This window comes from Podarcis vaucheri (assembly GCF_965113315.1).
Source record: "Podarcis vaucheri genome assembly, chromosome: 11".
Taxonomy (NCBI): domain Eukaryota; kingdom Metazoa; phylum Chordata; class Lepidosauria; order Squamata; family Lacertidae; genus Podarcis; species Podarcis vaucheri.
The window spans coordinates 1,296,829-1,323,921 of record NC_138749.1 but is presented as its reverse complement, the minus strand read 5'-3'; the positions used below and the strand labels follow the sequence as shown (position 1 = coordinate 1,323,921).

The following is a 27,093-nucleotide window of genomic DNA, read 5'->3' as shown; positions in this document are numbered from 1 at the left end:
TGCCACTTGATTTCAGGCAGGCGCCTTCACTGGACTCCATCTGGCACCTGCTAAAATCTTTCCTATTTAGACAAGCCTACCTGTGGGTTAAACCACAGAGCCTAGGACTTGCCGATCAGAAGGTCGGCGGTTCGAATCCCTGCGACGGGGTGAGCTCTCGTTGCTCGGTCCCTGCTCCTGCCAACCTAGCAGTTCAAAAGCACGTCAAAGTGCAAGTAGATAAATAGGTACCACTCCGGCGGGAAGGTAAACAGCTTTTCCGTGCGCTGCTCTGGTTCGCCAGAAGCAGCTTAGTCATGCTGGCCACATGACCCGGAAGCTGTACGCCGGCTCCCTCGGCCACTAAAGGAAGATGAGCGCCACAACTACAGAGTTGGCCACGACTGGACCTAATGGTCAGGGGTCCCTTTACCCTTTACCTTACCCAGACTCTTAGAAAGCTGCGGTAATTTTGATCTGTTTCATTATCTTATTGTATTTATTCATATTTTTTGTATGTTTTAAAGTATGGTTGTAATTTTTTCTTTTCTTTCTTGTTTTATCTTCCTGTAAACCGCTTTGAGTTGGGTTTTTCTTTTCTTACTATCAAGTGGTGTGTAAGTTCTACACAATAAATGAATGTTTGCCTGCAAGGCTTTCCTGGGAGGTTCCCACTTAAGAACATAAGCAGAGGCTGCTGGATCAGGCCTGTACCTCATCTAGTCCAGCCTCCTGCTCTCACCGTGGCCCCCCAGGTGCCCCAAAGGGAAACCCACAAGCAGGATTCGAACACAAAAGCGGGGCTCTCTCCTCCGGTGGTTCCCAGCCACTGGTATTCAGAAGCATTGCTTCCTCCCACTGACCGCGGAAGCAGAACACAGCCACCCTTACTAATAGACTTTACTCCCACAAATTTCCTCTGTGAAATCCAATTGGTGGGCATCCCTGCCTCCTGTGGCAGGGAGTTCCATAGGTTAGCTATGTGCTGAGTTAATGCAGGATGTTCTTCTATCTGTCCCAACATTCCATTTCATTGGGTGTTCTCCAGTTCTAGTGTTAGGAGAGAGAGGAAAAATCTCTTCTGCCCACTTTTTCCATACCTTGCCCAATTCCAAGAACATCTATCATGTTCCCTCTGGCTCCCTGTTCTCCTAATCCCCCAGTACTGTGACATTTCCCCATCTTCTGTGCCAGAAGTTCTTGTTGGGGCCACTTAAGTAAAGCACCCTCCATTGAAGTAGAGAGAACTGGGGAGCAGCCATCACTTACCCAGTTTCCATTTGAGTGGATTTCATCCTCTCTTTCTATAACCAACCTGGGAGCAAGGGGAGGAGCTCTTCACTTGATTGGCAGGCACAGTCACCAGTCACAGGCAGGGCCCGCCCAGATTCCCCCAGTCCCATCCACGGCTCAGTTTGCCTAGCAGCCCTGCCCTTTCAGGATCACCTGTATCCTTTGCAAACCCTCCAACTGGTGGTTCACCTGAATTCCTGCCTGTGATGGAAATGCTCCACAGTTGCTCCTCGGAGGCTGCGATTCCCTTACCATGGGGTAAATCCCACTGAACACAGTGGGGCTGGCATCTGAGTAAGTAAGATTTACTCCGTAAGAAACTCCGTGGTGGGGGGAGCCTGTCTACCTACTCACTTCATTGATCTGGCTTTGACTGTGGCTGTTTATAACATTGTCGGACTAGCATGAGAAATACAAAATTTTCTTAGGGGGTTCTGAAATAATCTTGTTGCATGCCACCTCAATCTTCATGGGTTCCAGGCACTTACCTGGGCTCTGTTTCTTGGAATGAAGGTCAGCAGAGACTGTGGTGTCTTTAGGATGCATAGTTTTATTTAAGTAAAGGTAAAGGGACCCCTGACCATTAGGTCCAGTCGTGGCCGACTCTGGGGCTGCGGCGCTCATCTCGCTTTACTGGCCGAGGGAGCCGGCGTCCAGCTTCCGGGTCATGTGGCCAGCAGGACTAAGCCGCTTCTGGCAAACCAGAGCAGCGCATGGAAACGCCGTTTACCTTCCCGCCGGAGCGATACCTATTTATCTACTTACACTTTGACATGCTTTCGAACTGCTAGGTTGGCAGGAGCTGGGACCGAGCAATGGGAGCTCACCCCGTTGCGGGGATTCGAACCACAAACCTTCTGATCAGCAAGCCCTAGGCTCTGTGGTTTAACCCACAGTGCCACCTGAGCATAAAATAGAATAGAATCATAGAGTTGAAAGGGACCACGTGGGTCATCTAGTCCAACCCCATGAAATGCCGGGGTTTTTTGCCCATGTTGGGATTCGAACCCATGACCCTGAGATTAAGTCTCATGCTCTAACAGATGAGCTATCCTCAGATGGAGGGGATCACAACATTAGTACTGCAGCAGATCTTCTCCAGCAGAGATCAAGCCTGTCTCAGTGTCTCCAGCTTCCAGCCTGTTTCCAGCTCAGCTCCCACACCACACCCTGGCCAATGTTCTCCTACCTGGCGGTTAGGAGATGGGGATGGAGGGAAGCCCCACTTCCACCATTCACCTGGAGGAAACTGCCATTTAGTTGTAACTCTTGCTTGAACTTTTGTGATGGTGATGAGTACACCTAAGTCGCGGGCTAAGGCCATTGTCTTACAATGCCTTACAAAGAAATTGGTCTGAGCAGCTCAGCACCTTCCTCTGTTTGATTGTAACCCTCCCTGGGTACAGGACCCCAAGAACTGGAGGGGACTAGGGCATCATCCAGACTGACCCCCTTCCAAAACCCACAACAGTATAATAGTGTTCGAGGAGCAAGGATTTTTAAACAATATTGTGCAATTTATTAGGATCTCCATTGTTGGCTTTGCAGTGAGAGAGACAGAGAGAGAGAGTTTAATCTACAACCTCATTTTCACTTTCCATGACATTTTGGAACAAGTCACTGGCCATGTTGAAAGTCGGTTGTGTTCCAGACAGGGAAGGCAAAGCCAGACAGCAAATGCACAGCTGAATCAGGCCAGAGAGTTTGCCTTGCTCACCCAGCGATCGATAACAGGCATCAGCTCCCAATAATAATAATAATAAATGGGGACGGGGTGCAGTTTTTAGCAGAGACAAGAGCTGGCATATGGTTCACCTGTCAAATCCCGGGGGTGGGATCCGGGGTTACCCTGGCAACAGGAGACGGAATCAATAACACCCAAATGCAAGGCAGCTAGCAGAGAAGGAGGGGGTGGGGAGGGTCTGGGAATGCCAAATGTGGGAGGGGCATCTTGTGCAAGCTGTTTGCATGATTGCAAATGAACCGAGGGGTATTTCAGCCCGGAAACTTTCCATAAGGCTGCCGTTGGGGTGGGGGTGCTTTGGAAGTTCTGCAGCTTTGCATGAAAGTCCAGGAGGAGGAAAGGCTGGCACCAGCAAGAGCAAAAACACAAAATGCGTCCTTGTTTGGTGTGTGGTGTATATTTGCGTATCGGCAGGTCGATTGTGGATCATTAACCAGGAAGAGAGCTGCTTCCTGGCATTGGACCCTAAGCCATGTGGATTTTATTCCCATTATTGGAAGTGTCTCCTGCACTCTCTCTCTCTCTCTCTCTCTCTCTGTGTGTGTGTGTGTGTGTGTGATCCCAGTTCAATGATGGGAAGGAGGGCAGGGAGCCATCGAGCAAATGAGGACCACCGTTTTCATGTCTCAGTGCTGTTGTAAACATAAATTGCCCTTTTCCCTTATGGGGTATCCAAGAGCCCATATAGAGTCCTTACATAGGTTCCCTGTTGGTAGGAGAAAATAACAGAGGCCAAGCAGAGAATATTGAGAAGCAAAGCAGCTAGGAAGCCTGATCTTGATTGATCTGTTGCAACAGGGTGCTTCCCTCACACACAGGAAAGGAAGAGGAACCCAGAACCAAGGTGTGCCCGTCCTTATATAGACATTTTAAATTGCCCACCCTGGAGTCCAAGACCACCTCCAGAAACATCATACATACATCACAGAAGGGGTGCAGCTCAAGACCACCACCCCCCGATGCATCATCCCTACATCACAGAAAGGGCGGTCTACAGCAGAAATCTGAGTGCTTTGTTTATCTCCTGTCTCTCCTGTCTGGCAGGTTAGTTGATTGGATACCCTGCTTACTAGACTGGATTGCCTGGGGAGTCTGGCCAGTCTTTTGTAAAGATAAATACTTAGTTCCTGGGCCAGGTCACAGGCTCACCCTATTCATACACAGACATACCCTCAAGACAGGATTTGTGAAGGAAAAGACAATGGGGAGGCTTTTCCATTTTCCTTTGACCTTGCAGAGAAAACGTTTGGGAATCAAAAATGGTTCCAGGTTGGTCTTCCTGTGCTGCTCTATATACGTGCTTGGTTGGTACACTTATGAACATTGAACATATAACTGAGACCTCAAATTCCTATCACAGCGCCTTGCTGGGCAGGAGAGCCACCCCTATTTCATAGAATTGTAGAATTGAGAGGGATTCCTGAGGGGCATCTAGTCCCACCCCCGTGCCCTTGCAGAAATCCTGCCCACAGCCATCCCTGGCCCTGGGCTCAAACCACCAACCTTTTGGCTAACTGCTGGATGCCCTGAGCCACTGTGTCACCGGAAGGACAGAACTTATTTTCTGGTATCCCAAAGATCATTGTCCTTATTTTGTCCATGCCCCCCCCCGCCCTTGGAATGGGGGAGGGGAGAGAAGAACAGAAGTCCATGTCATGCCCAGTTTGTGACTAAATTAGAAGTAAAAAGACCCAAAGTGTGTGGGGGGGGGAATGAGACTGGGACAGGCTTGTTGCATGCGTCTGGAGGGGGAAAGGGGGGCCCCTCGCCCCACTGAATGACCCATAATAACTGGAAGATCCATCCTAACCAGAGAGCCAGTGTGGTGTAATGGTTGCTGGTTGAGGGTGTGGGAGATCGGGGTTCGAATCCCCACTTGCAATGAAGCTCACTTGGTGTAGGAATAGCGGAGGACGACAGGAGGTTGGATGCAGGTGAGCTGTGCAGAATCACGCTGGCAAGCATCCTCCAAGACAAGCGGCTGGCCGGCTCTGTAGAGGCTCCTTTTATTAGCACCATATGCAAAACCAGTCAGATACGTTTGGGACTGTGACCTTTACACATCTTCCAATCCCGAGATTGTGGGGTGGTACACAGTTATTTTGGCACCTGTTTCCACTGCATCATTTTCCCCTTGCACGATGTATGACGAAGGAGACAAAGGTCACAGACAGGGCACAGCAAACCACTAAGAGAGCAAAGGTTAGATAGAGGGCATGATGTCCAGACAGCTGTGGCTTTGTCTGCTGGTGGAAGTGTGCTCCACACCCGGCAATCATTCCTTCAACTTGGTGATTTTGGAGGCAAGTCACTGTCTTCTAGCCTAACCTACCTCACAGGGTTGTTGTGGGGATTGAAAGAGGGGTGGGAGAGCCACTCTGAGCCCGGTTTTAGCCGGGGAGGGCAAGGTATAAATAAAAATAAATATTATTATTATTATTATTATTATTATTATTATTATTATTATTATTATTATTATTGGCATCTTGAGCTCCATGGAGGGGAAAGTGGGGTATAAATGCAATAAATAAATTGGATTAATTTATAAATTGTTTTCATTTAGAAAACCAAGTCTCTAGACCTTGTGGCATTCGAGGTACAGGGAAGGACATTCGGCCACAATTCTGCCCAGTCGTTTTGTGAGAGATTAGACTTTCCCCACCTTTCGGTATTTTTCATAAAAGAATAGAGTCACGCCAATGCTCAGTTCTTTTGAAATCAAAGACAGTGATTTTGGCAGAAAGAAAATGAGGTTAGGGTGACGCTGCTATTGTCTGGAGAAGGAACTCCTTGTTTAATTTTAAGGCATTTGTTTGTTTGTTTGTTTGTTTGTTTGTTTGTTTCAAGAAGTAGGGGACATGAGATGATGGCAGCGCTGAGCAGAGAATATCTCAGGGTCTGCATTGTCCTCTGGAGTCAGGGGCGACCTCTAAGGACACAGGAACGTGAAGCTGCAAAAGAGCAAGCCTTGCTGTAGGGAATTGCTTTGCCAGGAAGATAAGACCTTGCAGGGAGACATCAGCTGCGTTGCTTCAATAACAAGGAAGAGCCTTGTGGCACCTGGAAGACTAGCAGATGACTGCGGCCTCAGATTTTGTGGATAAGAGTCGCCTTCAGCCGATTGGAAAGGAGATTTAAATCCGCTAAGTCTTTAAAATGCCAGAAGACTCCCTTGTGTTGGGATAATGGGGGCAGGCACTGGACTATGACTGAAGGCAGCTGCTGATATAACTTTATAGACTCAGAGAATTGTAGAGTTGGAAAGGACCCCAAGGAATCACAAAAGAGAGTTTCCGGATACAAAGGGAACTCTGCAACCAGTATCCAAGGCCCGATTCTGCTATCTGTTGTTTTCCACTGAAAGAGAGCATGATAATGTAAGAATAGCCTTCTGGATCCTGCTCTCACAGCACTCAGCCAGGTCTTTGGCCCCACTGGAATATTAAGAATGGCAGAGCTGGAAGGTACCCAGGGGTCATCTAGTCCAACCCGCTTCAGTGCAAAAATTACAGCTACAGAATCCCTGACAGATAGCCACCCAACCTCCATTTAAAAAAGAGAGACTACCACCTTCTGAGATAATCCATTCGTGACTCTTAATCTCAAGGTCATGGATTCGAGTCCCACACTGTGCAAAAGATTTCTGCGTTTCAGAGGGTTGAACTAGATGACCCTCATAGTCCCTTCCAACTCTAGGATTTCTGGGATTGGGGTATGGAGGCAGTGATATCTTCCACCTCTTCCCCCCCAGAGGAGCCTTCATGTACAGCTGTCCCACCTCTCTCCCACAGTCACCTGCCTGCCTGCTGGGTGGAATAAATAAATGAAGGTCTTATATATATAATAAATGTTCATAAATGTACCAAGCAAACATGCACATAAATATATAAACCAAATGTCGGAAGCAGCACAGGAAAGCAGCCCTGGAACCATTTTGGCTCCCAGACTGACCAAATGTTTTCTTTGCAAAGTCAAAGGAAAATGGAAACGCCTCCTCATTGTCTTTTCCTTCACAAATCCTAAGGGTATGTCTGTGTATGAATAGGGTGAGTCTATGACCTGGCTCAGGAACTAAGTATTTATCATTACAAAAGACTGGCCAGGCTCCCCAGGGTATCCAATCAAGTAAGCATTAACAGGTAACTTGCCAGACAGGAGGTAAACAAAGCACTCTAATTTCTGTTGTAGACCACCCCTTTGTGTGATGTAGGTATGATGTTTCTGGGGGGTGGTCTTGGACTCCAAGGCAGGCAATTTAAAATGTCTATATAAGGGCGGGCACACCTTGGTTCTGGTTCCTCCTCCTTTCCTGCGTGTAAGAGGAGCACCCGGTTGCAACAGTTCAATAAAGATCAGGCTTAGGAGCTGCTTTGCTTCTCAATATTCTCTGGTTGGCCTCTGTTATTTTCTCCAACTGCTGGAGAACCTGCAAAGGACTCTGAAAGGTCTCTTGTGTCCCCCATAAGGGAATAAGGGCAGATTTTCGTTTATTACATGGGTGGGCAAGCTCTCCCCCTGCTAGCTCCTCTCACAGAACCCTAATTGGTACCAACCCCTTCTCCCGGCTGCCTCTCTTTCAGAGCCATGGGGGTGCTGATGTCCAGGCGGCAGACCGTGGAGCAGGTCCAGAAGGTCAGCCTGGCCGTGTCGGCCTTCAAGGACGGGCTGCGAGAACGCAAGTCGGAGGGCAGCACCAGCCGGAGGGGCACCATCGAGGACACGGTGCAGGAACTGAGAGAAGAGGAGGCGTCGGAAGCAGGGACTTCGGCGGGGCTCCAGCAGAAGGAGGAGATCCGCTTCCGCAGGGCGGCCTGGGAGAGGCTGCGGGACGGGCGAGGGGTGGAGCCCGAAGAGTTTGACCGCTCCACCTTCTTCACGCCGCCAGCCTTTGCCCGGCCCACACGGAGGGAGCAGGATGACGAGCCCATTGAGATCAGCCTGGAGCAGAGGGAGCAGGTCGGCACAAGATAAACCCCTGGAACAGGGAGGGAGGGAGGGAGGAGAGACAGAAGCACCCTGGGCAAGGAAACCAGAGGCGCATGACACATCACAGAATCGTAGAGTTGGATGCGTTGGATGGATTTAGATGAGCAGGAGAGGATATTTTACTCACTAATTATCCTTCCTCTTTTTCTCACGGGTGTAAGAATGCAAATACCCATTTCAGCAGAGTAATGCCACCATCTGTGGGCAGCTGATCTCTAGAAGCTTTTAGGACACGGTTGCGTGACTTTCTAGAGCAGTTTTTATATCCAAGGATGTTTAGGCAGACTTGGGTCATCTTCTCCTGATTCCTTCTTAACAAAGAAATCACTCTCAAACTGCTTAAGTAAACCAGGAAAATACAGTCATACCTCATGTTGTGTTTGCTTCAGGTTGAACGTTTTCAGGTTGCGTCCCGCGGCAACCCAGAAGTACCAGAAAGGGTTACTTCTGGGTTTTGCCGCTCATGCATGCACAGACGCTCAAAATGACGTCACGCACATGTGCAGAAGTGGCGAATCGCGACCCATGCATGCAGAGATGCAGGTTGCTTTCTGTTCAGGTTGCGAACGGGGCTCCGGAACGGATCCCTTTCGCAACCAGAGGTACCACTGTATATACTTTACTCACTTAAAGGTCTTGCCAGGATTCAGCATATTCAGTGGTGGAAATCAAGCAGGCAATAATCCTTAAAAGTTACAAATGTCCATAGTCCAGTTCAAAATGGAGGGCGCTCTCTGGAGGAGAGCTCACAGAGAAGCCTACCCATTGCAGGTAAGAAGAAGAAGGAGCAGCAGCAGCGACAGAAAGAAGATTAAGATCCTTTTGTTCTCCCTTCTACCACAAAAGTATAGAGGATATAACATCATAGAGTCACCTGCTTGTGACTTTCTAGCAATCATCATTTGTGATCTGGCTGCAGATCCTCCCCCAGGAAGGGGCCCCCAATAAAAACAAAAATTATTTATTATTTATACCCCGCCCATCTGGCTGGGTTTCCCCAGCCACTCTGGGCAGCTTCCAACACAATATTAAAATACTGCAATGCCTCAGACATTAAAAGCTTCCCTAAACAGGGCTGCCTTCAGATGTCTTCTAAAAGTTGGGTAGTTGTTGTTCTCTTTGACATCTGGTGGGAGGGCGTTCCACAGGGAGGGTGCCACTACTGAGAAGGCCCTCTGCCTGGTTCCCTGTAACCTCGCTTCTCACAGCGAGGGAACCGCCAGAAGACCCCCGGAAGTGGACCTCGGTGTCCGGGCAGAACGATGGGGGTGGAGACGCTCCTTCAGGTACTGGACCGAGGCCGTTTAGCGCTTTAAAGGTCAACACCAGCACTTTGAATTGTGCTCGGAAACGTACTGGGAGCCAATGTAGGTCTTTCAAGACCGGTGTTATGTGGTCTCGGCGGCCGCCCCCAGTCACCAGTCTAGCTGCCGCATTCTGGATTAGTTGTAGTTTCTGAGTCACCTTCAAAGGTAGCCCCACATAGAGTGCATTGCAGTAGTCCAAACGAGAGATAACTAAAGCATGCACCACTCTGGCAAGACAGTCCGCAGGCAGGGAGGGTCTCAGCCTGCGTACCAGGTGGAGTTGGTAGACAGCTGCCCTGGACCCAAAGGTCACCAAGTCCAATTTCCTGCAATGCAGGAATCACAGCTAAAGGATCCCTGGCAGATGCCCGCCCCCTTCTGCTGCTGCAGGAGTAAGGAAGAAGTCGACAATGCCATGGGTTCTCCTGAACTGAGGAGGGCATATTGAGGGTGACCTCCTCCTCCTGGTGGTCCCTGCAGCTGCTCAGGGCTTCAGCCTTTCCTCCCCTCCCCACACAGGTGACCAACGATGAGACGTGCGAGGTGTGCGAAGTGTGGACAGCGGACAGCCTCCTGCCCTGCCGCGTCTGCACGAGGGTCTACCACGATGGCTGCCTCCGCCGGATGGGCTTCCTGCCCCAGGACAACACCAGCGAGGTTATTGAGGCGGCCCATTCGGAGACCGGCTGGAGCTGCTACTCTTGCGTAAGCCATGGGTGGGGGCCCTGGGGTGCTGTGGGAGGGCGAAGGAGACCTCTTGTGAAGAACTGGGGGTCCCTAGACTGAGGGGCAGTCACTTCCCTTTCCAAGAGAGGATTGAACCCACGCAGAGAGGGAAAAGATAACCATGGTGGTGAAAGGAAGCCTCCATGTCTGAAGGCAGTCTACCCTTGAGGACCATACACTGAAGGAGTGACGGCAGTGGGGAGGGGACTCTGAATCTGCAAATCCACCCAGTTGGGTCCTGGGAGCCTCCCAGCAACTGACTCGCCCTCTTTTCCTCCCCCCACCCAGGACAATCTCAATTTGCTCCTCACTGAGGAGGAGATGAGCCGCCTCTTCCAGTCCTTCCAGCAAGGCAAGGTTGCCCCAGGTAAGCCTCCTGTGCTGAGGACCCACACTCGACTCCTGGGTCAGGGGTGAAGCGAGGGACCCACGCCAGCCGGTCTCTCGCCCCCTTCACCCAAACCGCAAGAGCAGATTGCGCTTTGGACGGGGAACGCCTGGAGAGCAAGGAGTAGGACCAGTGGCCATGATCCCACCACCACCAGGCCTTGTCTTCTCCATAAGCTATCCTTGGGAGTCTCGCCTTTCACTTTGGGGGCAGGAGGCCGCTCCAGACCTCCGTACCACCCCCTGGAGGAAGGCGAAGCGATGGTGAGGGCACCTGGTGGGCCATGGGAACAAGCGGAAGAGGAGGCTGCTGTGGGCAGGGCTGGCTCTATAAGTGAGTTGGGCAGAATGGGAGAGGGTGGCAGGTTGGGATACGGGTGCTAGCTCACTTCCCTTGCTGGGGAGGCAATTGGCTGCCCCAAGAGGAGTCACCAAACAACGCCACACCTGTTCTCTCGGCTGTGCTTTCTGCACACTCCTGCTCCTAATTCATTCTCCTAAATTGCTGCTCCACACATGCAGGGGCGGAGGAAGGGGGAGGAGGGGCTGCCCCAGGTGTCACCACTGAGGGGGGGGTGACAAAATGCCAGGTAGCATTCACCGTGGGGCTTGCAGCGCGCCTGAGCCATGGGTCTCTCCTGGAAGTGACACGGTGCTTTGGGGGCTCACAGGCTCCGCACTGCCCCAAACGGTCTGCCCGCTGCTCCCCCCCCCCCCAGCTGTAGGGCAACTGAGTGGGAGGAGGCCCCACGGAGCGTCCTGCCCCAGCTCGCCCCGTCCCCGTGGGCTCCTGGCCCCACCCCAGGTGCCCAGTCGGCTTTCTCTGCCGCTGCACACATGGCCTGCCCAGCCCTTCGGTAAGGGTGCAACCTGATTGTTGATTGTAGGAATGAGACACATCCAGGAGGGAAGTTCGCTTCGGGCGGCAAAATGTATTTGGCCGGCCATGATTCTGGGGGTCTTGAGTGGGACTAGGTGTGTCACTGGGTTCAAGGCTGAGGCCTCCCCTTAACTGGGGGCCTTCCTACTGAGAGAGTGCAGCAGCTGCAAAAAAGAGGGGCAAAGTCCACAGTAGGGATCATTAGGAAAGGAACTGAAATGAAAACTGGCTGTATCGTAACGCCATTATGGAAACCTGTGGTGCAACCGCATTTGGAGTACTGGGTCCAGTTCTGGTTGCCTCATCTCAAGAAGGATATTGCAGAGTTGGAGTTCTGAGAAGGGCAACAGAAACGGTTGAGGGGCTGAAGAGAGGTTGCAGCATTTGGGACTTTTTAGTTTAGAGAAAAGGCAAGCGAAAATGGACGTGGTAGACGTTTATAAAAATTGTACATGGCATGGAGCGGGTGGACAGAGAAAGGTTCTTCTCCCTCTCAAGCTAGAACTCTAGAACTCATGGACATGAACGTTGGAAAATTCAGGACAGAGAAAAGCAAGTCCTTCTTCACACAGCGCCTAGTTAAACTGTGGAACTCCCTGCCACAGTGATGGCAACCAAACTAGCTTTTTAAAAAAGGATTTGACAAATGCATGGAGAAGTAGAGGGCATTCAATGACTGCTCTGCCTCCACAGCTGGAGGAAGGAAGGCTTCTGAGTCCCAGTTGCTGGAAACCCCTCGGATCCTGCTTGCTGGTTTCCCACAGGCTCCGTGAGAGCAGGATGCTGGACTAGATGGGCCCCTGGCCTGATCCTGCAGGCCCTTTTTGTATTCTTATGAGGGGAGCGTGGCAGCGCTAACAGCTCAAGGAGTTAAGGCACTGCAGAGAGAGAGAGAGAGAGAGCGCTCACTGACTCTTCCCATCTGGTGGCTCCACAGACAGTGCGCTGACCTTGAATGTCTTCTTGGGCTACAAGCGGCTGTCGAACCAGCAGCCCAGCAGCGAGGAGCAGGAAGACCAGGACGCCCTGCAGTTTTCAGCGCTGGATCCAGAGAAGAAAGGCCGCGTTGAATGGGTGGATTTCCTCTCCCACGAGTCCGTCCTGCAGCTGCAGAGATCGCGGACACAGGTGGGTGAAGGTGACTCCCATGAGGAACCTAGGAAGGTGCCTTCTGTTGAGTCAGTCTCAGTCCATGGGTGCCTCCAGCCCAGCACTGTCCCCTCTGACTGGCAAGCCATTGCATCGCTCCTGAGCGCTGTGGTGTCCAGTTCAGGAGTGCAACGCCCCTTCCACACCCCTCACAGCCAAAGCCCCTTCAAAGACGATGTTCTAATCACACACTCCTCCTCTGCTCCCCCCCACACACAGAACGCCCTGCTCCGCCTGCTGACGGGCAAGGAGAGAGAGCGGGCACGATCCACATTCTTGTCACTGGATCAGCATGGGGACGGGCTCATCAGCGAGGCAGAGAGTCGGCGCAGCCAACACACGTGGTTCCGTAAGCGGCACAAGGAGGTGCCCTCTTGCAACGTCAGGTAAAGGTCCTCACCCCCCCCCCCACTCTGAGCCACAGCCTCCCCTGGCTTGGCTGGGAACCCTCCTGCATCTGCCACTGGGCATGTGCGCACATTTAAAGCCCTATGCGGCCTAGGACCCTCGTACCTACGGGACCGCCTCTCCTGGTCTGCCCCGCAGAGGACCTTAAGGTCCACAAATGACAACACTTTGGAGGTCCCAAGTCACAAGGTGGTTAGATTGGTCTCAACTAGGGCCAGGGCCTTTTTAGTACTGGCCCCAACTTGCTGGAACACTCTGTCCCAAGAGACCAGGGCCCTGTGAGACGTCAGGGCCTGCAAGACAGAGCTTTTCCGCCTGGCCTTTGGTTTGAATTCAGTCTGACCCTTATGTTTCCCTCCCCTTATGGTCTTGATCTGTGGGCTACTTTTAAAATGAGGCTGTATTTTAAATTGCATTTTAACCTGTATTTTAAATTGGGGTTTTTTCCCTATTATGTTTTTACAGTCATACCTCATGTTACGTTTGCTTCAGGTTGAGCGTTTTCAGGTTGCGTCCCGCAGTGACCTGGAAGTACCAGAAAGGGTTACTTCCGGGTTTCGCAGCTCGCGCATGCGCAGAAGCAGCGATTCGCGACCCACAGGCGCAGGTTGCATTCCCTTCAGGTTGTGAACGGGCCTCCGGAATGGATCCCGTTCACAACCAGAGGTACCACTGTACCGTAATTTTACTGGTGTTATCCGCCCTGAGCCCGGCTCTGGCTGGGGAGGGCGGGGTATAAATAAAGTTTATTGTTATTATTGTTATTAAGCAGAAGCTCTTCCCCTTGGCCTGAGAATTCTGGGCGTCTGCCTGGTTTTTCTCCAACCTGTTGGGAGTTTGGGGCACCTTTGGCCAGAGTCCTTCATCAGGCTGCTCATTAGGGTGATGTAACCCTGGGGGTTCCCTTTGCTCCCTTGCAGCATCAGCCACGTGGGCCCCATCTCAGAGAGCAGCCCTGCCAGCAACACAAGCCAGGACCAGGTGCTGTTGAATGCAGAGCCAGAGGAACTAAGGTAAGCAGGTCACCGGGCAGAGAAAGGTAGTCTGTCCTTAAAGGGTGGCCATGCAGAGGCCTCCAACAGAGTCTGCAAGGTCAGAAGAACCACGTGGCAGGGTCCAGCTAAGACTAGACTGTTTCAGAAACCACTGCAGGTGCCTCACTGGCTGGGAAATCTATAGAACTGTAGAGTGGGAAGGGTTCCCCCAGTGGCCATCTAGTCCAACCCCCTGCAATGCAGAAATTGCAGCTAAAGAATCCCTGACAGGTGGCCCTTCAGCCTCTACCACCTCCCAAGGGAGCCCTTTCCACTGTCAACTGGCTCTTGCCGCAAGAAAGTTCTTCCTAATGTTTAGTCAGAATCTCCTTTCTTGTCACTGGAATCCACCGGTTCAGGTGATCCACTCTGGAGCAAGGGAAAACCATCTGGCTCCATCTTCCATATGATAGCCCTTCAGATATTTGAGTTAGGCTATCATATCTCCTGGGACGTGGGTGGCACAGTGGGTTAAACCACAGAGCCTAGAGCTTGCCGATCAGAAGGTTGGCAGTTTGAATCCCTGCGACAGGGTGAGCTCCCGTTGTTCAATCCCTGCTCCTGCCAACCTAGCAGTTCGAAAGCATGTCAAAGTGCTATTGGTAAAACCTATTTGGTGTTTCACAACATTCTGACTAGTTGCAGGACCTTAGCCAGACCTAGCAGAGTAAACGCAGAATCCACGGAAGCAATTGGCGACTTGGCTGCAGACAGGATAGACGAACCAGGAACCAGAAACTTGTAGTTAGGTGTTTATTATATACGGTGGACTATTCACAGGAACAGAACACGGATCTTTTGCTAGCTCTCTCTGACACGACTCAACTCCTACACTCACTGACACACTGAACCACTGAACTACCAGTTAGTAGGTTATTAATTATCACTCCCTTGAGAGAGCTTGACCAGTCAGGGAGCTGTCTCCATGCCTCTGTTATCACCAGGCAGACTTACTCCTTCAGATTGCCGTTTGGCTGTTGGCCAAACCTTAATTGGCTCTGTGTGAGGAGCTGCACGTACACAGCTTCCCAACAAGTAGATAAATAGGTACTCCTCCAGCTGGAAGGTAAACGGCATTTCCGTGCGCTGCTCTGGTTTGCCAGAAGCAGCTTAGTCATGCTGGCCATGTACGCCGGCTCCTTTGGCCAGTAAAGTGAGATGAGTGCCGCAACCCCAGAGTCGTCTGCGACTGGACCTAACGGTCAGGGGTCCCTTTACTTATCATATTTCCTCTCAGTCTTCTATTCTACAGGCTAAACATCCCCAACTCCTTCAGCCATTCCTCATCAGGCTTGGTTCCATACTCTGAGGTGGCACCCAGGACTTATCCACTGTCTGTGGGTCACATACTGGTTCTGGAGCTCAGGAAGCCTGGATTATGTTCTCCAGCCTTTGAGCAATTCTCTGCAGGCACCCCGGGTTCTTCGCCTGATCCCTCCTCACATAGTAACCTAAAAAGAGCCTGCAGGATCAGACCACTGGCCCACATAATCCAGCCTCTTCTTCTCACAATGGCCAACCAGATGTCTGTGCAAAACCCACAATCCGGAACCAGGCACAAGAACAACTCTCCCCTCCTGTTGTCTCCAGCAACTGGTCTTCGGAAGCATCGCTGCCGCCAACTCCTGCCTCAGTTTCCACCGCCGTAATGTCACTCCTGACTTTCCTAAATGTTGGAGAGATGTGCCAACACTTGCAATATCGCTCTGCCTCATTAGGAGCCGCGCTCAGGCTCCCGGGTTTCCATGGCGACTGTTGGCAGCAAGGCAAACCCTAAGCATCCCAGTTGGAGGGAGATGACTCCCGGTTTGGGTGGGGAGTGGTGGGCGAGATGGAGAAGCGCAGCTGGGAGGGGGGCTGCTTGTGAGCCGAGGCCTTGGTGGGATCCAAAATGAGATGGGAGCCATCCTGCAACGACACGTTTCTCCGGCCATCTGCTTGGCTCTGCCGTCGCCGTCTCTCTCGCCCGGCCTGCCTGCCAATGAACTGTCACTCAGGCCTGGAGCAGATTGGCATAAGAGCAAAGGCGGGCATCTCTGGCTGCTCCCCAGGCCCTGGACAGATGGATGACTCTCAAGAACCGCTCCTCCCTGGAGTAGGATGAGGCAGTCAAGTACAATAAGGCTGTGTGGTCTAGTGGTTAGAGTAGCTCAGTTGTTTAGAGCCTGGAACTGATGACATCAACATTGCGGGTTCAATCCCCATATGGGACAGCTGCACATTGCAGGGGGTTGGACTAGATGATCCTCAGGGTCCCTTCCAACTTAATCCTATGATTGATTCTTATGAGTACAGAACCTGGGAGAGACCAGGGTTCGAATCACCACTCAGCCACATAGCGCTGGCTCACTTGGGCCAGGCACCACCTCTCAGCCTGGCCTCCCTCTCAGGGGTGTTGTGAGGGTCAGATGGGAAGGCAGAGAACCGTATGTGCCACCTTGAACCCTCTGAAGGAAATTTGGGTGAAGTGGAAGAGTAATTTAATAGCAATTCTCTGCTTTCTGAGACCAGAGTCAAGGGAGGGGGGAAGGCAGGACTGGGATGATCGAGGGGGGGAGGAAATGGAAAGAGGAAAAAGAGGAGGGGAGACAAGGGCTGGCTTGGAGGCCAGTGGCCACACATCTCCCTCCCCAGGGAGGTTAAGGTGCCCCACGTTACTGGGGGCTTCCATTATTATTCTTTTTTAATTGTCTTTCTGCCCCACCTTTTCCTCCAAGGAGCTCAAAGTGGGGTGCACATCCTCACATTCTTCTTCTTCTTCTTCTTCTTCTTCTTCTTCTTCTTCTTCTTCTTCTTCTTCTGCGATCACTCATAGCCGAGTACAGTGGTGCCCCGAAGGACGAATGCCTTGCAAGACGGAAAACTCGCTAGACGAAAGAGTTTTCCGTTTTGGAGGTGCTTCGCAAAACGAATTTCCTATGGGCTTGCTTCGCAAGACGACAATGTCTTGCGAGTTCCTGCTGGGGTTCTTTCCTCCCCCCCCCCTTTTTCTAAGCCGCTAAGCCGCTTATCAGCTGATCCGATCAGCAGATAAGCCGCTAAAAGTGCTAATAGTGCTAATCCACTAATCCTTCAATGGGTTAGACGAAAAAACCGCTAGACGAAGAGAATCACAAAACGGATTCTTTTCGTCTTGCGAGGCACCACTGTAAGCTTGTCTTCCATAAACACAGATTTAACAATGAGCCTGTAAGTGACCATGGAGGCGAGTTCTACTGCAGATAACAGTGGCTCTCAAAGTGACCCATCCACAGTGGGAGCAGATGTTAAATAGGGTTCTGTCATTGCCCCAACTCTAGTCATTATTTTCATGGCCATGATCCTGCACTTTGTCAAAGGGAAACTCCCCACCACCCTCACAGAATCCCCCCACAAGACGCCTGCGAGGCTGAGAGGCGGTGACTGGCCACCCAGGTCACCCAGGGAGCTTCACAGCCGAGTGGGCAGGAGCCCTTGCCCCACACCAGTGACGTCACGCAGTCGTGGCTTTGGCTTTCTCTAGGAGGTCAGCACTGGACTCTCCGCCCTGGGGGGCAAGCTGGCTTGCTGGGCTGCCTCCTGCCCAGCTCCTTTTCATTCTGGGCCAGCCAAGCCGCTGGCTCAGCCTTCCCCATGCCTGGCAAGTATTTTGTTTTTGTTTTTTTATAAAATTTTTATTAGTTTTACAAAAGTTTTTATAACAAACAAACATAAAAGAAAGACAAACAAACAAACAAATATAATTTCAAAATGTCCTTTCATAGACTTCTTTCCTCGGACTTCCCCATACCTCCCCTTTCTGCATCCTCATGTCCACATTTTTATAGCAACTTATAAGTGTTTTTTCCCATCCTAATTCATCATAGTCCTTTCTTAATCTGATCTTATATTACTGCAACCCTTTCTCTCTGTAAAATCTCGACATTCTAAACTTCATCAAGTTTATAATAGTTCTTAAGATAAATCTTAAATTTCTTCCAATCTTCTTCCGCAGTCTCCTTTCCCTGGTCACGAATTCTGCTTGTCATTTCCGCCAATGTCATATAGTCAATCACTTTCATCTGCCATTCTTCCAAGGTGGGTAAATCTTGTGTCTTCCAATACTTTGCGATCAGTATTCTTGCTGCTGTTGTTGCATACATGAAAAAGGTTCTATCCTTTTTTGGCACCAATTGGCCGACAATGCCCAAGAGAAAGGCCTCTGGTTTCTTAAGGAAGGTATATTTAAATACCTTTTTCATTTCATTATATATCATCTCCCAGAAGGCCTTAATCTTCGGGCATGTCCACCAAAGATGATAAAAAGTACCTTCAGTTTCCTTACATTTCCAACATTTGTTATCAGGCAAATGGTAAATTTTTGCTAGCTTAACTGGGGTCATGTACCACCTATAAACCATTTTCATCACATTTTCCTTTAAAGCACTACATGCCGTAAATTTAATACCAGTGTTCCACAACCTTTCCCAGTCAGCAGACATAATATTATGACCAATGTCCTGTGCCCACTTAATCATAACTGATTTAACTGTTTCGTCTTGTGTATTCCATTTCAACAGCAAGTTATACATTCTTGACAAATTCTTAGTATTGGGTTCTAACAATTCTGTCTCAAGTTTTGATTTTTCCATCTGGAAGCCAATTTTCCTGTCTTGTTTGAAAACCTCCATTATTTGATAATAGTGGAGCCAATCTTGTACTTTGGGTTTTAGTTTTTCATGGCTCTTTAATTTCAGTTTCTCTCCATCCTGTTCTAAGATCTCGCTATACTTTGGCCATCCGACCTCCATATTAACTTTCTTGTGGGCCTTAGCCTCTAAGGGTGACAACCATCTAGGGGTTTTGTTTTCCAACAGATCTTTATATCTCATCCAAACATTAAGCAACGCTTTCCTTACAATATGGTTTTTAAAGGCACTATGCACTTTGATTTTGTCATACCATAAATATGCATGCCAGCCAAATGCATTATTGAAACCTTCTAAGTCCAAGATATCTGTATTCTCGAGGAGCATCCACTCTTTCAGCCAGCAGAATGCTGCTGCTTCATAGTACAATTTTAAGTCCGGCAGGGCAAATCCCCCTCTTTCTTTTGCATCTGTTAATATTTTATATTTTATTCTGGGCTTTTTGCCCTGCCAGACAAATTTTGCAATGTCTTTCTGCCACCTCTTGAAACAGTCCATCTTGTCAATAATCTGCAAAGTTTGAAATAAAAATAACATTCTAGGCAATACATTCATCTTAATCACTGCAATTCGGCCTAACATTGACAATCTCAAATTTGACCATATTTCTAGATCTTTTTTAATTTCTGACCAACATTTTTCATAATTGTCGTTATACAGATTCGAATTTTTAGATGTTAAATTAACCCCTAGATATTTCACCTTCTTGACCACCGTCAGACCTGTCTCTTCTTGAAACTTATTCTTTTCCATATCTGTTAGGTTTTTCCCTAAGACTTTAGTTTTTTGTTTATTCAATTTAAATCCGGCTACCTGCCCAAATTGTTGGATTATTTCCAACACTCTTTTTGTACTAGTGTTTGGCTCCTGCAAGGTCAATACAAGGTCATCTGCGAACGCTCTTAACTTATAGTGTTTGGTTCCGACCTTTACACCTTTAACTTGCTGGTCATCTCTAATCATGTTCAGCAACACCTCCAGGACCGAAATAAAAAGCAATGGGGAAATTGGGCACCCCTGTCGTGTTCCTTTTTCTATCTTAAGTTCCTCAGTTATTACATTGTTTACAATCAACTTAGCTTTTTGTTCGGAATATATTGCACCCATACCATTCTCAAATCCTTGTCCTACCCCCATCCCATGAAGATTCTTTTTCATAAAACTCCACGAAATATTGTCAAAGGCTTTCTCCGCATCCACAAATATCAAAACTGCTTTAGTATTTATGTTCACCTCTAACTTTTCCAGAATGTCTATTATGTTCCTAACATTGTCTGAGAGGTGTCTTTTTGGGAGAAAGCCTGCTTGGTCTCTATGAATCTTCTCCATCAGTACTCTTTTAAATCTTTTTGCTAAAATGTCTGCAAAAATTTTGTAATCCACATTCAATAACGAAATTGGGTGGTAGTTCTTCAGTTGAGTCTTTTCAGTCTCTGTCTTTGGTATGAGTGAGATATATGCTTCTTTCCACGATTCGGGTGCCTTTTTTCCCTCTAAAATCTCGTTACAAACTTCCTTTAACGGTTGTATCAGCCATTCCTTTAAAGATTTGTAATATCTGGAAGTCAGTCCGTCTGGCCCTGGAGATTTGCCCAATTGCATGTCCTGAATGGCACCCTCTATCTCTTGTTCTGTTATTCTCTGATTTAACTCCACCTTGCTATGCTGAGAGATTTTTTGTAATCCATATTTATTAAGGAATTTATCTATGTCCTCTTCATTTTGTAATCCTTGGGAATAAAGTTTTTTAAAATAACTCACAAAACAATTTCTTATCTCGTTAGGTTTAGATATATTTTTTCCATCCACTTCTAGACTTGTAACTGTATTTAATTTCTGTCTTTTCTTAAGTTGCCATGCCAGAAGTTTACCACATTTGTCTGCCGACTCAAATGTCTTTTGTTTCATTTGCTTTATTTTCCATTCTATCTCTTGGTTCATCAATTCCATATATTGTGTTTGATACAACTTAATCTCCCTCAAAATCTCCTGGGACTTTGGTTTTGATCTTAATTTTTTCTCTCCTTCTTTTATCTTTTCCAAAATTTTTTCCTTTTTCTCATTCTGTTTTCTCTTCTTTATTGAATTTTGTTGAATCAAAAATCCTCGCATCACAGCTTTACTTGCGTCCCAGATCACTCTTTTTTCCACATCGCCCTTTAGATTGATTTCAAAATAGTCCTTTAGAGTTTTTTGGGCCTTCATGTGGATCTCTCTATCTCGAAATAGGGTGTCATTCATTCTCCATCTAAACTGACCAGTTGTTGTAAATTTCATTTCCATCTTCACGGCGTTATGGTCGGAACAGGTTTTTGGGCAGATTTCTACCTTCTTAATCTTCGGAGCCATTCCACTAGTAACCCATATTTGGTCGATTCTGGTCCAGGTCATCTTTGCATGGGAGAAAAAGGTTCCCTCTCTTTCAAGAGGGTTCCTTATTCTCCAAATGTCTATTAAGTCCATATTTTCAGTCATTTCGAAGACTGAAGTCATTTCCTTTTCATTCTGGGCCAGCCAAGCCGCTGGCTCAGCCTTCCCCATGCCTGGCAAGTATTTTGGACCACAACTCCCATCATCCCTGGCGTCATATAGCCATGCTGGCTGGGGCTTCTGGGAGCTGTCTTTTTTTAAAAATAAATAAATTATTGGTTTCCATATTTATCACATAGAAAAAGAGAAAACATTACAAGACACACAGCAAGAAAAGAAAAAGAAAAACGCACAAAACAGAATTCTTACTTCAAATCTCTAATTCCCGTTACATTGATAGCTGACTTCCTCAAATCCCCTCTATCTGAATTTCATTATAACCCCTGTATAGCAGTTCTCCAAATTCATATTTCTAATAATATTCACTCCTTTCATTTACTATCCTCCACTCTTTTATTAATATCCTAATCCTTAATATTTACTACCACATATTCTTATTCTACCCCTAAGCCTATTTCTTACTTCCAAGAATTTTCTAATTATCTTGTATCACAATATTTAGCTAAATATTCTTTAAATTTCTTCTGGGAGCCAGATGTACCAGGCCAGGGGAAGGCTAAGCCTTGCTCTTGGGCCAGCACTGCTGGGGACTCCACCCTGCTAAGCTTTTCCTTCCCTCTGTTTCCTTCACAGCCGGACCATCAACTGGCCTACTTTCCTACGAGAGAGCACCATCTACATCCTCGCCGCCCGGCCAAACAGCCCTGCCATCCACCTGAAGCCGTTGGCATAGGGGCACGCTTGGCAAGGGGGGAGGCGGTCAGAGACAAACAGACTTGCCTTGCTGGGAAGAGCAGGAAGCTCTCCGCGATCCTGCCAAGCCATCTGGATTGACACGGGCGAAACTTCTCGATTGCTGGAGCAGCCAAACGACACAAGCCAGAAAACAGCCAGGAGATTGGTGATGACGGAGGGCAAAGCATTTGGCCCCTTTGCCCATCACTTCCCTCCCCTCACCCCCTTCTCTGAATCTCTCCCTACACACCCACAGAGACCTATAGGCAGGACCCTGGCTGCACCCCCTTTTTTATCAATCGGTTTAAAACGCAGACATTGCACTTCCAGGTTGGCCAGTTCATAAAACAGTTCAGATCCTCCAGCTGCCCCTCGCAGCTCCTGCTTAGAAAAAAGAAAACTCAAGCATTCCTCACCCTTCTCTTTATCCAGCAGGCACGGCCAAGGAGCTTGCGCATCGCAGCCAAGTTCCAGGGCTCCTGCGCATCTGCTCCTCTCAGCACCTTCCTGAATGGCCACTGACAAAATGAAAGCCTCAGCATTGGGCTCCTGGTCAAGAAATCACAGAATCATAGAATTGTAGGCTTGGGACCAACAAGGGTCATCCAAACCAACTCCCCCCTCCCACACACACAGCCCCCTATTGCATTCTAGTTTGTTGTTAGCTATTGCAAGGGGAGGGGAGGAACCAGCTACAGGCAGAGGACACACTCATTTTTCGATAGGGAGGGAGGAAATCTGTTCAGTTCCCGTTTAAAGTTGAACTTGCCTGGCTTTCCTAGACAATATGAGGAATCAAAAGACAGCTTTTCCTCCAAATTCACACTTCTCTGAATTTTTGCCATGCAGTTCTCCAGCCATGTAATATGCGCAGGCAGGCTGATGCTGATGAAATTTCATGAGGACGTCTGAAAGTCAGCAGTTCTCAAACTGCTCTTGAATTGTGTAGAACTGAACGGAAGTTTGCTCTCCAGAGGGGTTGTAAGTAAGAACAGAAGGCAGGTGGAGCCTCCATGTATTTTCCGCTCTTGTACTCCATTAACTTAGAGCAGCTAGTGGCCTCTGGGGAAACCTTACAAGAGGCCATCCTGCCCTGTCCTCTGCTTTTACCTCCAAAGAAGGAGCTTCCATCACCTCCTGAGGAAGCCCATTCTACTATCAAGGAGTTCTTTCTGTCAGAAAGTTCTTCCTGATGTTTAGTTGGAATCTCCTTTCCTGTCTCTTGATTCCATCCGTTCTGGTCCTCCCCTCCAGACCAGGAGAAAACAAGCTTGTTCCATCCTCCATGTGACAGCCCTTGAGATATTTGAAGATGGCTCTCCTATCTCCTCTCACTCTCCTCTTTTCCAGGCTAAACATACCCAGCTCCTTCAACCGTTCCTCATCAGGCTTGGTTTCCAGACCCTTAATCACCCTGGTTGCCCTGCTCTACACACCTTCCAGCTTGTCAACATCCTTCTTAAATTGTGGTGCCCAGAGATGGACACAGGACTCCAGGTGTGGCCTGATCAAGGCAGAATAAAGTGGTACTATCACTTCTCTTGACCTGGGCACTAGACTTCTGTAGATATAGCCTAGAACAGCATTAGCTGTCATTGTTGACTCACTGTTGGCTGTTCCTCAATCCTGGGCCATGCAAGACCGGAAGAAGGGTCCTGCTGAATCCCTGCCAAGTGAGAGCCAATGTGCACTGAGCTTCAGTGGCTGGTCAGGTGACCTGGCCCTTCCCCACCCCTTCACACAGCAGCCAAGTCAGGCATACTAACATGGGCAGAGACTTGCAGCAAGAACACAACATGGCTTGTAGATTACAATGGAAGTGCAATGGCTGAATGGCACCAGGAAGGAGCCTGGGGGAGGCCTCCCCCCCCCCTCTAGGGAGCGGTCTTACAAGGGCTTTAAGCCAACCCAGTCTCCCCACCCACTTGGAAAAATGTGACGTACCTTGGGGAAAGCAAGACGGTTGGTCAGCCTTGGCCCCCATTCCATCCTCTTTCAGAAGCTCTGTTGTGTGCTCTCTGTAAAACAAATGCCCTACTGGAACAGCTACATGAGAAGACGGACTTGATGACTGATGCGATCAGAAATTTTGAACAGGCAGTGGGAAATTATATGGAGCCCACCCAGGAATGGTGCCCCAGATCCAGCAAAATCCTCTTCCCTCATCTGTTCTGTCAGGTCATACTCCTGATTTAATTCCTGGGTGGGCTCCATATAATTTCCCATTCCATCCTCTTTCACCCTCTGCCAAAGCAACTGCACCCACTGAGAGAACCCTCCTTATCCAACACACACAGTGGCCAGGATTTCCCATCCTTTTGTGATGAGCATCTGCCCTGTATTTTGGTGATGCCCCACTCTCGTTCCTGCTGTTCCAGGCCAACTCACCTGAATCCCCCCAGCACCCAGACATGGCCAGGGGCATGAAACCCCTCAAGGTGTCTGCCTCTCTCCCTTCCATCTTCAGAAGAGTGGCTGACTGCAGCTGGATCAAGCCAAAGGGGCCCCATCTAGTCCCACAGCGTCCTCCCATAGTGACCAACCAGATGCCCATTACAGGAAGCCCAGCGGAAGGGACAGAGGCTGGTGGCTTCTAATCCTGGAGGTGATCTATATACAGGATGGGGAACAATCAGGACTGGTGGCCATCAATTGCCTTATCCTCCATTCATTTGCTCAAGCTGCTTTCAAGGCCACCCAAGTGGATGGCCATCGCTTCATCTTGTGGTAGCCAAATCCATGGTTTAACTTTTGTGTTGTGTGAAGAAGTCTTTCTTGTCTGAATCCAACACCCTCCAGTTTTGTTGAATGGAGAGCCCCCGTTGGGTTCCAATATTGGGAGAGAGGGTCACCCTCAGAGAGTGGCTGCAGAGGAAGGCCCTCTTCACTTGACAGAACAGAAGGTGGCAACTCGGACTTTGCCACGGTTGCCCAGCAGAGCCTCCCCGTGCCAGAGCAGGCCAGGCCAACTGGAGAGGATGGCCTCACCTTAGGATAGGAATCGGCCATGTTGCACATGATGCATCCCAGAGAGGTAGCCATATTGGTCAAAGCCAAAGGACCAGCCAAACATGTGCAATGCAGACGTACAGCTCTCAAGTTGCACAGAACTTGTTTCTTAAACTCATTCAATAATCTTTAGGGGGCCTTTTTCAGAGGACTCTGCAAAGATGAGTAAACCCATGAGCAGGACTGCAGGAAGTCTAGACTCCTCTCTCTTCCTTTGCCCTCCCACTGCTCCTGCTCAGTTCTGTACCAAGGAAACCCAAATTCTGTGATCTGAATAAATGATGTACATTGAGCACGTTTGGTTTTTGCATAGTTTTTCCTGATTTTCGCAGTGTTGTTCTGGGGGTTGAACCATTAAGCCTGAGGGTTTTTGCACAATTTATTCTGGTGGGGTAGGAGCCATCCAAAGCTTTGGCCCACCACCAAAAATCCTCTCCCTCCTCCAGCTTCTGGGATTTCACTCAGCAGGGCCCAATATCTTTTCAGTCTCATCTCCTTGCCATGAGGCCTAGAAACTTGGCATTGGAGGGTAAACTTGAAGGCTAACATTTTGGACACTGATATTTGGATGAGATAGATAGCCATTGTTCTGAAGTGTCTGGTTTGCACGCAGATCTTTGATTCTCACATGCAATCCTTACACCTAGTGCTAGGCAACTCTGACACTGAGACATGGACAGACACACAATACAATTGTGACCTCTGCCCATGGGAGCAGAATATGCATCCCACTCCAGACTGATGTGATTCCCCCCAACCCTCGAGGATCTTCCACAAAGAGTCCCATCTTCAGACACACTCCAAAGCTTTTTGCCAGCTCCTGACCAGCATCCTCTGAAGGCAGCTCTGCACCACCGCATCAATGCGCGTCCCACGCCATTGCTCATCACTTGATGACTCACAGCCGAATGTGTGAACTGGCCCCCACGGGGCAGCCTCCTTGCGTCTGAGGTGATGATGGGTGCCGAGGAAGCTCTGTCTGAGGCGGTGGCATTGTCGTGATTCATTCACACATTCATGTCGTCGCTGTCATCCTCTGGTGAGGAACATGCATGTGCAACGCCAGTCCATGGCCACAAAGAACCTGACACTCTCCTCTGCCAGCAGACAGAGCTGGGAATGGTTCTGGAAGTGGATGAGTTGAATATTACTTCAAGGCAGGTGATGGAACATGGGTGGCTGGCTGGGGGTACAGGACAGGTTGCGAGTGCGCACGCACACACACACACACCATCTCTCAGCATCTGCCACCTGAGGCTGCTGCCTAACAGCAGGACTGGCCCTGAGAACTGGCCCACAACACCTCCTTCTGCAAGGATGGAGAGCACCCAAAGCAGGCGTGGGAAAGCTGAGAACTTTGAATGAGGCCCTCTGACCATCTTTATGTGGCCCTTGGGAGTCCCCCTCATCTGGTGTTTTTGCCTGGCTACGTAGAATTCAGGCACAGCCAGAGCTAGAAACAGCTCGGTTGGCTCCCCTTCTTCCACTGGAAACCAGATTTCTTCCCTGACATCCCATGTCGCGTGTTTAGGGGTACTCTCATTTTCCTACTCGTATTGAAATACCACCCCTCAATGAGGCCAAACTTAGATTCACAAAATGTTCCGGGGTATGCGTACCCCAGGGGGGGGAAGCACTACTCAGGACTGAAAGGGAACTTCTGGTTTGAAGCACGACCATTGAGGGCACCGGGAAGGCAGCCTTGTCCATCACGGCCCGCCAGGGACTCTCAAGTGCTGCAGAAGACGCGTCAATATTTCAACAGCGGACTTCCTGAGAAGGCACTTCAGAGAGGCAGGATAATATAGGGCAGCTCCCCCAGCCAGAAAGAGACTTTGCAGCAGATGTCTGGAGAAGGAACGCAAAAATTAACATCGGACAGAAGCAGTACTGAGCAAATTCTAGGTGGGAGCCTGAATGCATGGCTTTGCAATTCAGAAAGTGCTTTTTCCAGAGGAATGCAGAACGCCAGGGATTAGGTTTTGGAGAACAACTGACCTGCCAAGGGGGCTATTGGTCGAGACGTGGGCCTCTTTCTCCTTTTGGATAGTGGCAGAGGTCTCCCCTCTGCCTTTGGTGACTGGGAAGAAAGCTCACAAGTGGCGAAGGGTCCCCATGAGCAGCATTTGCTTGATTTCAGAGCAATATCGTGCCTATTACGTTATGTACAGTGTGATGAGGAGGAAACGTCTTGTGGCACCTTCAGGACTAACTCACTTATAGCAGCATGTGCTTTTGTGGCCTGTGGGGGTGTGATGAAACAGCCTCTGGCTCAGTGGTCCCCAAACTTTTCCAGGGG

General features: G+C 49.2%; 1 protein-coding gene across 1 annotated transcript in view; it reads left to right on the top strand.

Annotated features, from left to right (window-relative positions):
- Window positions 1–25,087, top strand: part of PHF24 (PHD finger protein 24) — a 38,723-nt gene extending 13,636 nt beyond the window's left edge. Inside the window, exons 2-8 of the mRNA XM_082242143.1 lie at window positions 7,597–7,972; window positions 9,829–10,014; window positions 10,324–10,402; window positions 12,240–12,430; window positions 12,671–12,837; window positions 13,780–13,872; window positions 21,684–25,087. Coding sequence (XP_082098269.1) covers window positions 7,601–7,972; window positions 9,829–10,014; window positions 10,324–10,402; window positions 12,240–12,430; window positions 12,671–12,837; window positions 13,780–13,872; window positions 21,684–21,783 — 1,188 coding nt within the window. The 5' untranslated portion in view covers window positions 7,597–7,600 and the 3' untranslated portion in view covers window positions 21,784–25,087. The remainder of the gene's footprint in view (window positions 1–7,596; window positions 7,973–9,828; window positions 10,015–10,323; window positions 10,403–12,239; window positions 12,431–12,670; window positions 12,838–13,779; window positions 13,873–21,683) is intronic.
- Window positions 25,088–27,093: the final 2,006 nt, after the last annotated feature.